The sequence below is a fragment of the Salvelinus alpinus genome, chromosome 24, assembly GCF_045679555.1.
Source record: "Salvelinus alpinus chromosome 24, SLU_Salpinus.1, whole genome shotgun sequence".
In the NCBI taxonomy this organism is placed as follows: Eukaryota; Metazoa; Chordata; class Actinopteri; order Salmoniformes; family Salmonidae; genus Salvelinus; species Salvelinus alpinus.
In genome coordinates, this window is record NC_092109.1 from 11,759,075 (window position 1) to 11,771,462 (window position 12,388).

The 12,388-nt window shown below is 42.4% G+C and overlaps 1 protein-coding gene across 3 annotated transcripts in view; it reads left to right on the forward strand.

Annotated features, from left to right (window-relative positions):
• Positions 1-12,388, forward strand: part of LOC139552149 (homer protein homolog 1-like) — a 70,277-nt gene that overhangs the window by 53,392 nt on the left and 4,497 nt on the right. The window contains exons 4-9 of one of the 3 annotated variants that reach the window (XM_071363587.1): positions 2,225-2,317; positions 2,673-2,744; positions 3,370-3,518; positions 4,369-4,528; positions 5,119-5,229; positions 5,547-5,627. In XM_071363587.1, the coding sequence (XP_071219688.1) occupies positions 2,225-2,317; positions 2,673-2,744; positions 3,370-3,518; positions 4,369-4,528; positions 5,119-5,229; positions 5,547-5,627 (666 nt within the window). Of the gene's footprint in view, positions 1-2,224; positions 2,318-2,672; positions 2,745-3,369; positions 3,523-4,368; positions 4,529-5,118; positions 5,230-5,546; positions 5,628-12,388 lie in introns of those variants that run through there. The other 2 variants (XM_071363588.1, XM_071363589.1) reach the window with 2 other exon arrangements.

The following is a 12,388-nucleotide window of genomic DNA, read 5'->3' on the forward strand; positions in this document are numbered from 1 at the left end:
GGTTTAATTTAATTTTTGGCAGTGAAACTAGGCTACTCAGGCGGGGGGAAAAACTCACCCAAATGTATAGCCCTGTTGGAAAATATAAAGTGACTGTTTGATATTTTTATTTATAAAAAATGTAAATCGCATTTTTATTTGGCGTACCCCGACGGCATTGAGCGTACCCCAGTTTGAGAATACCTGTGCTATAGTACTCATTGCAGCCAGCGGGTCAAATGAACAACTAAAATGAACAAGTCACTGAGAAAAACGAATCATGACTCTCGAGTCAGTAAAAATAGTAGTTCAAAAAGAACGTATCGTTTGCGAACTGCACATCACTACATGCAGTGCGCCTCACAAAGTGATTCCTCGTTATGAAATCATCAACTGTAACGTGTACGTATATCTAAAAATGACCATATGCACTGATAGTTTAAAGCAAAACTATTACTGATGGTAAACCGGAACAATCAAAATAAAATCTATTGTTCAGCATGTATAGCCAGATGAGAGTTGTCTCCGTTAGCTCACTTTTTATACCGGTAAAGCACCATTTTCAACAGTGCATAGATAACAATAACCTAGAAAATTACATGGGTTGTCACTCATCTAATGAAGCCTAATATTGCGCAAGACATTTTAGCATTTGAATGCTGAAGGTGCCGCGCAGTTGTGCAAGATCAGGAACAGGTCGACTACATCAGTTTGACTAGGCTACTGATATTCCCTAGGGTTGTTCGGCAGGCAAAATTAATTGTTGATCATTGACTGTCAACACAGTTACATGCTTAGTTTGACACTGAAGATGTCACAAAAGGTGAGGTATTTTTTTGGAAGGTAGAGAGAAAGTAATATGAGCAAAACCATGTTAGTGAATCTGCGATTTGTAACGTTTGAATACATTTTCTGATCGGCGCATGCTACATTTGGATCGGTTTGGGACCGACGCAGTCATATCCTAAACATTTGAAACCGTTATATCCTTACTATATTTCCCTTGACGGAGTGATGCTGAATGTAAAAAATGGCTCAACTTACCACTCATCTACTAGAGCAACTGTTTGTGGTCTTGTGGGTGGTTATGTGTGTGTGTGTGCTTGTGTGTAAGGGTTGGATGTGTGGAGAGTCAGTGCAGATAGTCACTAAGGTGCAGACTGAGAGACCGATAGGGTTAGCTGGTTTGCATTCTGATGGCCAGGTGGTAGAAGCTGTCTCGGAGCCTGTTGTTCCGAGGCACTGTTGTGTCGTCAGCAAACTTAATGATGGTTTGAGTCATGCGTGGCCACGCAGTCATGGGTGTACAGGGAGTACAGGAGGGGGCTGAGCACACACCCCTGGGGGCCCCCATGTTGAAAGTCACCATGGGGGAGGTTGTTGTTGCCTATGCTCACTGCCTGGGGTCTGCGTGTCAGGAAGTCCAGGATCCAGTTGCAGAGAGTGGAGTTCAGCGATGAGCTTGGAGGGGACTATGGTGTTGAAAGCTGAACTGTAGTTGATGAACTGTATTCTCACATAGGTATTCCTCTTGTCCAGGTGGGATCAAATCACTTCATGATGACATAAGTGAGTGCTACTGGGCGATTAGTCATTTAGGCAGGTTACCTTTGTTTGCTTGGATACAGGGACAATAGAGCTCGCCAGCATCTAGTCCTAAAACCAGGAAATGAGTTACCTCTGGTTCGTTCAGCCTTCCCTATGGGGAAAATGAATGAGGAAAGAATAGGGTTTTAGGATAAACGCCAAAAAAAGTTCTGAGATTAACACAGGTTTAGGAGATCTTCTACGTTTTGTTCTGTGCGATATCAGTCAGTTAACATGACCTTTATGAATTATGAAGCCTTTATGTGCTTATTTTTTCATTACATAAATGCTTCAAAATTCACAAAAGGTTGCACTGATGAAGATGATCTCATAGAACAAAACGTATAAGATCTCCTAAGCCTGTGTTTACCACAGACCTTATTTTCTGAGTTTATCCCAAAATCCTACAGAAACGCCATTCATTTCCCCATAGGCTTTGTCCAACGAACCTTGGCGGAGTTAGTGCCTACAAAATGACGCCATTACTGTTTCTCTCTATGGTGGACATCTTGAACCATGTGGGGGATCACAGACTGGGACAGGGAGACACATACGCAAGCTTGAGCTCACAAACACGCCTGTGCGTACAGACACACACATCACAAACACACAGACTGGTCTAGTCAGTTTTGTCTGTGTCTTTGTGGTTCTTTCACAGTTCGCAGAGAAGTTTGCTGAGTTTAAAGAGGCAGCTCGGTTAGCCAAGGAGAAATCCCAGGAGAAGATGGAACTCACCAGCACCCCTTCTCAGGTAATCCCAACAACACACACCCCTAATCCTAACCCCATCCTCATGGAGTCTTTGGACCAGGATAACCCTTTCCTTACATATTTTTTTTACCGGAAAACAATGGGAGTGAATGGACCTCAAATGATTTAAGTATCATAGGAAGTGATTGGAAACACCACCCTGCAAAAGCGTAAAGTCCCTTGGATGAGACGTTAAACTGATTCCTAATGGGAGTGTTCGTGGTCACCACTCCCATGGCAAGAGTAGTGTGTTCACTCCAGTTTCCTGGCTAAACTCCCAACCTGGTCACCTAACCACCCCCAGCTTTCAATTGGCTCATTCAACTCATCTCTTCTCCCCCGCAACTCTTTCCCAGGTCGCTGCAGTAAAAAAGAATGTGCTCCCAGTACTTCCCAAAGTACCTCCCAAAGTACCTGTAAGAAAGAAGGTAAAATGAAATCAAAATCATTGTCATCTGACCCCAGTCTCAGATAACCCTCCTGCGTCGCCTCCTACCCCAGTCCAGCGTTGACACCTCCAACTACCACCCAACCCCAGGCTAACACACTCCAGCCCACCCCTTCAGGGGGTCTCCCCAGAATGTTGTCGCAGCAGTATCTTCGAAAAATTGATGTACAGTATATATTTAAACCGGAATTGAACAAGGTGTTGAATGGCACTGTTCCACTCTTTGGGGAGAACCCTGCCCTCCGCCGTGGATTAACAACCCCTCTCGCTCTCTCCCATCCTAATTTCAGATTAACACCCAGATTAATTAACCCCTTCTCAGTCTCAGATGAACTTTCCTATCTCCCAATGTCAGATATTTATACTCCCATAAAGTGATGTTTCAGGCTCACTTAAAAACACATAGGCCTACTCACTTGAGAAAAAACAAAAACTCACTTGAAAAAAAACTAAATGTAACATCACTTTCTGTGGAGTATAAATCAGTTTTGCAGGTATTCTCTCCACATTACATCAGTCTTTTCTTTACCCAGCACACGAGAACATACAACAACAGTTTATGGGTATTTTTGTTCCTTTTAACCTTCTGGTTTACGTCATTCCAGGAGTCAGCCACCGGCGACCTGCAGTCACCTTTGACCCCGGAGAGCATCAACGGCACTGATGACGAGAGGGGCACCACCCCCGAAACGCCGCAGTACCTCCCCGAGCCCCGTGCCGAGCCGTCTCAGAACCAACTGCCCTTCTCTCACAGGTAAGAACCAGGCTCTAAAACCGGGGGCAGGAGTAGGGTGGCAAGCCCAAAGAGAGTGCACCTTAGTGGGCAACGCATGTTCGGACAGTGGACGAAGGCTGAAGAAATGAACACATTCAGTTCTGTGGAAATGTTAAGCTAACTGTCTTCTAATTCCCTCATTTAAAACTCCCTCATCTTCCTCTGTTACACGCTGAACAGACGCAGTACTCCACAGTGCTCCCATGTTCAGCCTGGTAATGGGGGGGGGTTTAACTGTCCACTGGGACCTCTCTTTAGAGTGATGGTTTAAAATGAAATTGGCACAGCAGCAGCACTGTGCGTGCGTGCGTGCGTACGTGCGTGCGTGCGGTTCGCCCGGCCAGGCCTTGGATGTGTCTATTTATCCATCTCTTATTCATGTGGTCCCAGAGCCCCTGGACAGCAGTAAAGCATTACGTTAAAACACTGTGTGGCTCTGATTTTAATTATGAATTACTAAATGAATGGAAATGCATTTGGTCCCCCCAGCTCTCCATATTCACTATACGTGGTTCCCCTTATGTCACCTCTGCCCTCTGAGCTTGGTAATGCTGATGAACATGAAGTTGAACGTGTATAATTTGTACATTGCTACTGGAATGGTTTAGTATTCTACCCAAGAGTCAAATGATAGCATTTTTATTCTTCAGGAAGACAATTATGACGTTTTATCAGAGATGGAGTGTTAATCTTGTGGTCTTAAGACCACTCAAGACTACAAAAAAGCAGTCTTGGTCTTGTCCTGGTCTAAATAGCCTGGATCTTGGTCTCCGCTCATGGTCACCTAAACACTTCTGAAGTTTATGATTGGCTGTCTGTCTGTCTCCAGTTCGTCCAGTATAAACAAGCACTGGGAGGCAGAGCTGGCAGCCCTGAAGGGCAACAATGCCAAGCTGACAGCAGCTCTGCTGGAGTCCACAGCCAATGTCAAACAGTGGAAACAACAACTGGCTGCTTACCAGGAGGAGGCAGAGAGACTACATACACGCGTAAGACTGACTAACTTTATAAAGGCGTAATAGAGAGAGAATACATAAATGGCTAAGATAAATAAACTATACAAACTAGTAAGAGAGGCTACACAAACGGGTAAGACTGAGTTTATATACGGGTAAGAGAGCAGACCTGGTTTTCAATACATGTGTATTTGATTATCTGTTATTTAAATACTTATTTTCTGTGTTGTTGAGTTTTTTTCAAATAATGTGCCCCGAATCAGCTACTTTGTATTGGAACTTTTTGAAAGTATTTTTAAATACTAATTTTTCAAAAATTATGTTCAAATACCTCAGTTAAATGCATGCGAGTGCTTTTGAGTCAGTGTATTTGAGTCTTTTTAAATGCATGCCAATACTTTCCAAGTGTATTTTAAAATACATTCCAATATTCAACTACTTGTCTTTACAAATAAAACTTATCGGAATACTTACTTCGAAGTGTAATGTGAAAGTAATTGAGATATTAGAAATAGAATTTGAACCCAGGTCTGTAATCGAGAGAGGCTACACAAACGGATCAGAATGGTTACACAAAGAACATAAAGAAGCTGTATGATTACCCAGACTGTGTATGTCCTCAGGTGACAGAGCTGGAGTGTGTGAGTGGTCAGATGACCGTCATCAAATCCCAGAAGACGGAGCTCAACCAGACCATAGAAGAACTGGAGTCAGCATTAAAGTCCAAGGAGGAGGTAAGGCGTGTGTGCGCGCATGTGCTTGTGGCATGTAAACTGCATTTGTGAGGGAGAACGCATACATGTAAGCCCTGTGTCTTTGAGCCATTCCAGTATCCCTGCACATTGTACATTTGGTACTGGCACTGACCCTATACAGTATATAGCTTACATTGTCCTTTTTTCTCTTATTTCTCCTGTTTTTTTTTGTTAAACTATTTTGATATTGAATACTACACTGTTGGGAAGGGCTTGCAAGTTAAGCATTCCACTATACTTGTGCATGTGACAAATAAAACTTGAAACATGTAAATGTATCTTTTTCCTCCCTGCAGGAACTGGAGAGGCTGAAAGAGGAAGTGGAGAGTGCCAATGAGTTCCAGACTCAAAAGGAATCACTAACACAGAAACTACAGGCGAGACTAATGAACACACCGCACTGGGCCTTACACACCTGTTCACTTTCAGTCAGTCAACTTCGGTACAACATAATATGGGCAGTTGCACTCTCGTGACTTCGGTTGAAGGATCTAAAATCACACCTGACAAGGCCAATGAAATCTGCGCCTCGCTGGAAGCCCCGTCTTCCACAGAAGATAAGCTTGAGGCTCAGATTCATTGATTCAATTATTCTGCTCTTCACCTCGGTGTGAACAGGAACGATTCACGCTACTAAAACAAACATTTGGAACACGAGACTGTCTTATGTTGCACTAACTAAACTGTCCCTTAGCGGTAGAGTGTGCTCACCCCCTGGATAATAGTGGGAGAAAAAATTGATAGAGTTACATATCGGGATATTCTTTTTGACGATATATCGTATAGTTTTGACAATATTGCAATATAATTTTTGTGCTTGTTGGCTGTACCTGCACAACAACTTCAGCATAGCTTGTTCTCCATCTTTTTAAATGGGAAACCAATTTGTTTTAGCACTGATCAAAAAAAGAATTCTCATGGCTCTCTCTTCTCCCTCTGCAGCAGACATACAGTGTCTTCAGAAAGTATTCATAGGCTTTGACTGTATTTTCAAGTAGATTTAACTCAAAACTGCAACTCGGCCACTCGGGAACATTCACCGTCTTCTTGGTAAGCAACTCCAATGTGTTTTGTCCTGCTGAAAGGTGAATTAATCTCCCACTGTCTGGTGGAAAGCAGACTGAACTAGATTTTCCTCTATGATTTTGCCTGTGCTTAGCTCCATTCCATTTCTTTATTATCCTGATAGTCTCCCCTGCCCTTAACGATTACAAGCATACCCATAACATGATTCAGCTACCGCTATGCTTGAAAATGTGGAGAGTGGTACTCAGTAATGTGTTGTGTTGGATTTGCCCCAAACATAACACTTTTTATTCAGGACAAAAAGTAAATTGCTTTGCAAATTTTTTGGGAGTATTACTTTAGTGCCTTGTTGCAGACAGGATGCAGGTTTTGGAGAAAAATAAATATTCTGTACAGGCTTCCTTCTTTTCACTCTGTCAATTAGGTTAGTATTGTGGAGTAAATACAATGTTGTTGATCCTCAGTTTTCTCTTATTACAGCCATTAAACTCTATAACTGTTTTAAAGCCCCCATTGGTCTCATGGTGAAATCCCTGAGCGGTTTCCTTCCTCTCCGGCAGCTGAGTTAGGAAGGACGCCTGTATCTTTGTATTGACTGGGTGTATTGATACACCATCCAAAGTGTAATTAATAACTTCACCATGCTCAAATGGATATTCAATGTCTGTTTTTTTAAGTTTTTTTTACCCACCCTTCTTTGAGAGGTATTGGAAAACCTCCCTTAGCTACGTATACTAAATAAGAGAGCTACCCAAGCAATTCCACTGTTAGATGGGTACAAATTTTAAAAAGCAGACATTGAATATCCCTTTGAGCATTGTGAAGTTATTAATTACACTTTGGATGGTGTATCAATACACCGTCACTACAAAGCCACAGAGGTCCTTCCTAACTCAGTTGCCGAAGAGGAAGGAACCCAGTCAGGGATTTCACCATGAGGCCACTGGGGACTTTAAAACAGTTACAGAGCTTATTGGCTGTGATAGGAGAAAACTGAGGATTGCCAACAACATTGTATTTACTCCACAATACTAACCTAAATGACAGAGGGAAAATAAGGAAGCCTGTACAGAATACAAATATTTTAAAACATGCATCCTGTTTGCAACAAGGTACTAAAGTAATAACGTTTTGTCTTGAAAACTAAGTGTTATGTTCGTGGCAAATCCAATTACGGAATACTACTCTCAATATTTTCAAGCATAGTGGTGGCTGCATCATCTTATGGGTATGCTTGTAATCATTAAGGACTGGGGAGTTTTTCAGGATAAAAAAAGAAATGGAGCTGAGCACAGGCAAAATCCTAGAGGAAAACCTGGTTGTCTGCTTTCCACCAGACACAGTGAGATTAATATCAACAAAAAAAACTGGACTTGCTTAGGCAGTAAATGTGGCAGAGTTACAGTTTTGACTTAAATCTACTTAAATCTATTGCAAGACCTGAAAATGGTTGTCTAGCAATGATCAACAACCAATTTGACAGAGCTAGACATTTTTTGAAAAGAGTAATGGGCAAAGGTTGCACAATCCAGGTGTGGAAAGCTCTTAGAAAGCTCTTAGAAACGTACCCAGAAAGATTCACAGCTGTAATCGCTGCCAGGTATCGACTTAGGGGTGTGAATACTTACAGTACCAGTCATAAGTTTGGACACACTTACTCATTCAAGGATTTTTCTTTATTATTACTATTTTCTACATTGTAGAATAATAGTGAAGACATCAAAACTATGAAATAACGCATATGGAATCATGTAGTAACCAAATAAGTGTTATATCAAAATATATTTTACATTTTAGATTCTTCAAAGGTCACCCTTTTCCTTGAACCAGCATCAACCAGCTTCACCTGGAATGCTTTTCCAACAGTCTTGAAGGAGTTCCCACATATGCTGAGCACTTGTTGGCTGCTTTTCCTTCACTCTGTGGTACAACTCATCCCACACCATCTCAATTGGGTTGATGTCGGATGACTGTGGAGGCCAGGTCATCTGATGCAGCACTCCTTCACTCTTTCTTGGTCAAATAGCCCTTACACAGCTTGGAGCTGTGGGACATTGATGGAATAATCTCCTAACCCATGGAAAACTGAACACATGAATGTTCTCCTGAAACCTGCCTAGAACATTCATATCTTATGTTCTGAGAACATTGCAACCAGATGGGATGGCTTATCGCTGCAGAATGCTGTGGTAGCCATGCTGGTTAAGTGTGCCTTGAATTATAAATTCAGTTGAAGTCGGAAGTTTACATACACTTAGGTTGGAGTCATTAAAACTTGTTTTTCAAACACTCCACAAATGTTTTGTTAACAAACTATAGTTTTGGCAAGTCAGTTAGGACATCTACTTTGTGCATGACACAAGTAATTTTTCCAACAATTGTTTACAGACAGATTATTTCACTTATAATTCACTGTATCACAATTCCAGTGGGTCAGAAGTTTACGTACACTAAGTTGACTGTGCCTTTAAACAGCTTGGAAAATTCCAGAAAATTATGTCATGGCTTTAGGATCTTCTGATAGGCTAATTGACATCATTTGAGTCAATTGAAGGTGTACCTGTGGATGTATTTCAAGGCCTACCTTCAAACTCAGTGCCTCTTTGCTTGACATCATGGGAAAATCAAAAGAAATCAGCCAAGACCTAAGAAAAAAATTGTAGACCTCCACAAGTCTGGTTCATCCTTGGGAGCAATTAACAAACGCCTGAAGGTACCACGTTCATCTGTACAAACAATAGTATGCAAGTATAAACACCATTGGACCACCAAGAGATGAACGTACTTTGGTGCGAGAAGTGCAAATCACTCCCAGAACAACAGCAAAGGACCTTGTGAAGATGCTGGAGGAAGCAGGTACAAAAGTATCTATACAGTAAAACGAGTCCTATATCGACATAGCCTGAAAGGCCGCTCAGCAAGGATGAAGCCACTGCTCCAAAACCACCATAAAAAAGCCAGACTACGGTTTGCAACTGCACTTGGGGACAAGATCGTACTTTTTGGAGAAATGTCCTCTGGTTTGATGGGAAAAAAATAGAACTGTTTGGCCATAATGACTACGGTTTGCTGTTTGAACATAATGCCCATCGTTATGTTTGGAGGGAAAAGGGGGAGGTTGCAAGCCGAAGAACATCATCCCAACCGTGAAGCATGGGGGTGGCAGCCTCATGTTGTGGGGGTGCTTTGCTGCAGGAGGGACTGGTGCACTTCACAAAATAGATGGCATCATGAGGAAGGAGGGACTGGTGCACTTCACAAAATAGATGGCATCATGAGGGAGGAAAATTATGTGGATATATTGAAGCAACATCTCAAGACATCAGTCAGGAAGTTAAAGCTTGGTCACAAATGGGTCTTCCAAATGGACAATGACTGTGTGCGAGCAAGGAGGCCTACAAACCTGACTCAGTTACACCAGCTCTGTCAGGAGGAATGGGCCAATATTCACCCAACTTATTGTGGGAAGCTTGTGGAAGGCTCCCCGAAATGTTTGACCCAAGTTAAACAATTTAAAGGCAATGCTACCGAATACTAATTGAGTGTATGTAAACTTCTGACCCACTAGGAATGTGATGAAAGAAATAAAAGCTGAAATAAATCATTCTCACTACTATTATTCTGACATTTCACATTCTTAAAATAAAGTGGTGGTCCTAACTGACCTAAGATGGGGCATTTTTACTAGGATTAAATGTCAGGAATTGTGAAAAACTGAGTTTAAATGTATATGGCTAAGGTGTATGTAAACTTTTGACTTCAAATGTAAATCCGTGACAGTGTCACCAGCTAAGCACCATCACACCTCCTCCTCCATGCTTCAGGGTGGGAACCACATATGCGGAGATCATTCATTCACCTACTCTGCGTCTCACAAAGACATGGCGGTTGGAACCAAAAATTTCAAATTTGGACTCATCAAAGGACAGATTTCCACCGGTCTAATGTCCATTGCTCGTGTTTCTTGGCCCAAGCAAGTCTCTTCTTATTATTGGTGTCCTTTAGTAGTGGTTTCTTTGCATCAATTCGATCATGAAGGCCTGATTCACGCAGTCCCCTCTGAACAGTTGATGTTGAGTTGTGTTTTTTACTTTATTTGGGCTGCAATTTCTGAGGCTGGTAACTCTAATGAACTTATCCTCTGCAGCAGAGGTAACTCTGGGTCTTCCTTTCTTGTGGCGGTCCTCATGAGAGCCAGTTTCATCATAGCGCTTGATGGTTTTTGCGACTGCAAATTTTCCGCATTGACTGACCTTCATGTCTTAAAGTAATGCTGGACTGTCACTTCCCTTTGCTTATTTGAGCTGATCTTGCCATAATTTGGACTTGAGCTCTTATTTTGATTTGTTTAACACTTTTTTGGTTCTTACAAGATTCCATATGTGTTATTTCATTGCTTTGATGTCTTCACTATTATTCTACAATGTAGAAAATAGTAAAAATAAAAACCCTGGAATGAGTAGGTGTGTCCAAACTTTTGATTGGTACTGTATGTAAATTAGATATTTCTGTATATAATTTTCAAAACATGTGCAATCATTTCTAAAACTTATTTTTACTTTGCCATTATGGGGATTTTGTGTGTGTGTGAAGAACATATATTTAATCCATTTAGAATTCAGGTGGTAACACAACAAAATGTGGAATAAACCATGCGTTATGAATACTTTCTGAGGGCACTGTATGTCAATCCCCCCAGGGTGACGGTAATAAGTTAGTGGATTTACTCTCTGTCCACAAGGGGGCACTCCTCCCCCATAGCTGGCTCATTGCTCACTAGTCCCTATGAGGTGCTTAGTGATACACCGTTATGGGTTCTATAAACGATTGGTTTCATTCCTGGGGAATTAGATTCTATTACGTCTGTTACCACAGAAGGGGGGTCCGTTTTTCAAAGCTGTCTGTCCCTTTTCCAGCTGGGTTACAAGGTGCTGAGGCGCCGGTACCTATGGCTGGTGTGTATGATAACCTTCATGATAGCGGTTTTCCTGGGTCTATTTTTAATGCGTACGGTCCAGCGCTGGGTGCCAGCCGGTCACCGGCTAAAACCGCGGCAGGCTCGTTGTGACAGAAGTACCATCAAGGGGCACTGCCAATCGGGGTACGTCACTGATTTCCAGAGTCCGTGAACACAGCCTGGCCCGGGCTTCAGGCAAACCTTGACGCATTAACACAGTTGTGTCAACCCAAAGTTCCACAGTGTTCACGGGTACCAAATGTGTTGCGTCTCCCACATGTGGGTTCAATAAAGTGTCCCTTCTCCACGTTCAGACACATGGTGGTCGAAACAAAAAAATAACCAATCTTTTCCAGCCCACAAGATGGCGTCGCGCTACTTCAGATGGTACTTGACAGGAGGCTTGCTGTCTGCTCCGACCAATGGCGCGCATGCACAGTGTTGCTCTGGATCATGCGAACGGTGATGTCGGGTTACAGGCTACAATTTGTTGCGCACCCCTCACGCTCCTGGGGCGTCATCACGTCGACTGTTCCCAAGGCCTCAGTGCCGGTTTAAGGGAGGCAATATCCTCCCGTCTCCAGACGCGGGCAATCCGAGTTGTTTCTATGTCGGATCCAGGACGGCTGGTACAGACGGTATTTCCTTTCTTCAAAAAGGTGTCGGGACTTCCCAGTTAACAACAAACATTCCCACAACTTTAGAGAACATTCCCGTAGTTCCCATTAGGTCATTAACTAAAATGTTCATAGGAATGTTCCTGGGATGTGCAATAAATATTTCCAAGAGACCATTCCCGTAATGTCCAATATAACTTACCCAGAACGTAGTTACTATGTTCTCAGAACTTATGACATGAATGTTCTAGACACGTTTCATGGGAACGTTGCAAGAACATTCATGTGTCCAGATTTCTGTGGGTTAGGGAAATATTCCATCAATGTCCCACCAAACATACACAGAACATGGTTGCCATGTTCTCAGAACATAAGATATGACCTGTTTCAGGGGACGTTGATGGAATATTCTCCTCACCCTCAGAAAACTGGACACATGAATGTTCTTGCAACGTTCCCATGAATCGTGTCTCGAACATTAGTATGTTATGTTCTGAGAATATGGCAATCGTGTTCTGTGTATACTGTTCACTGAAGG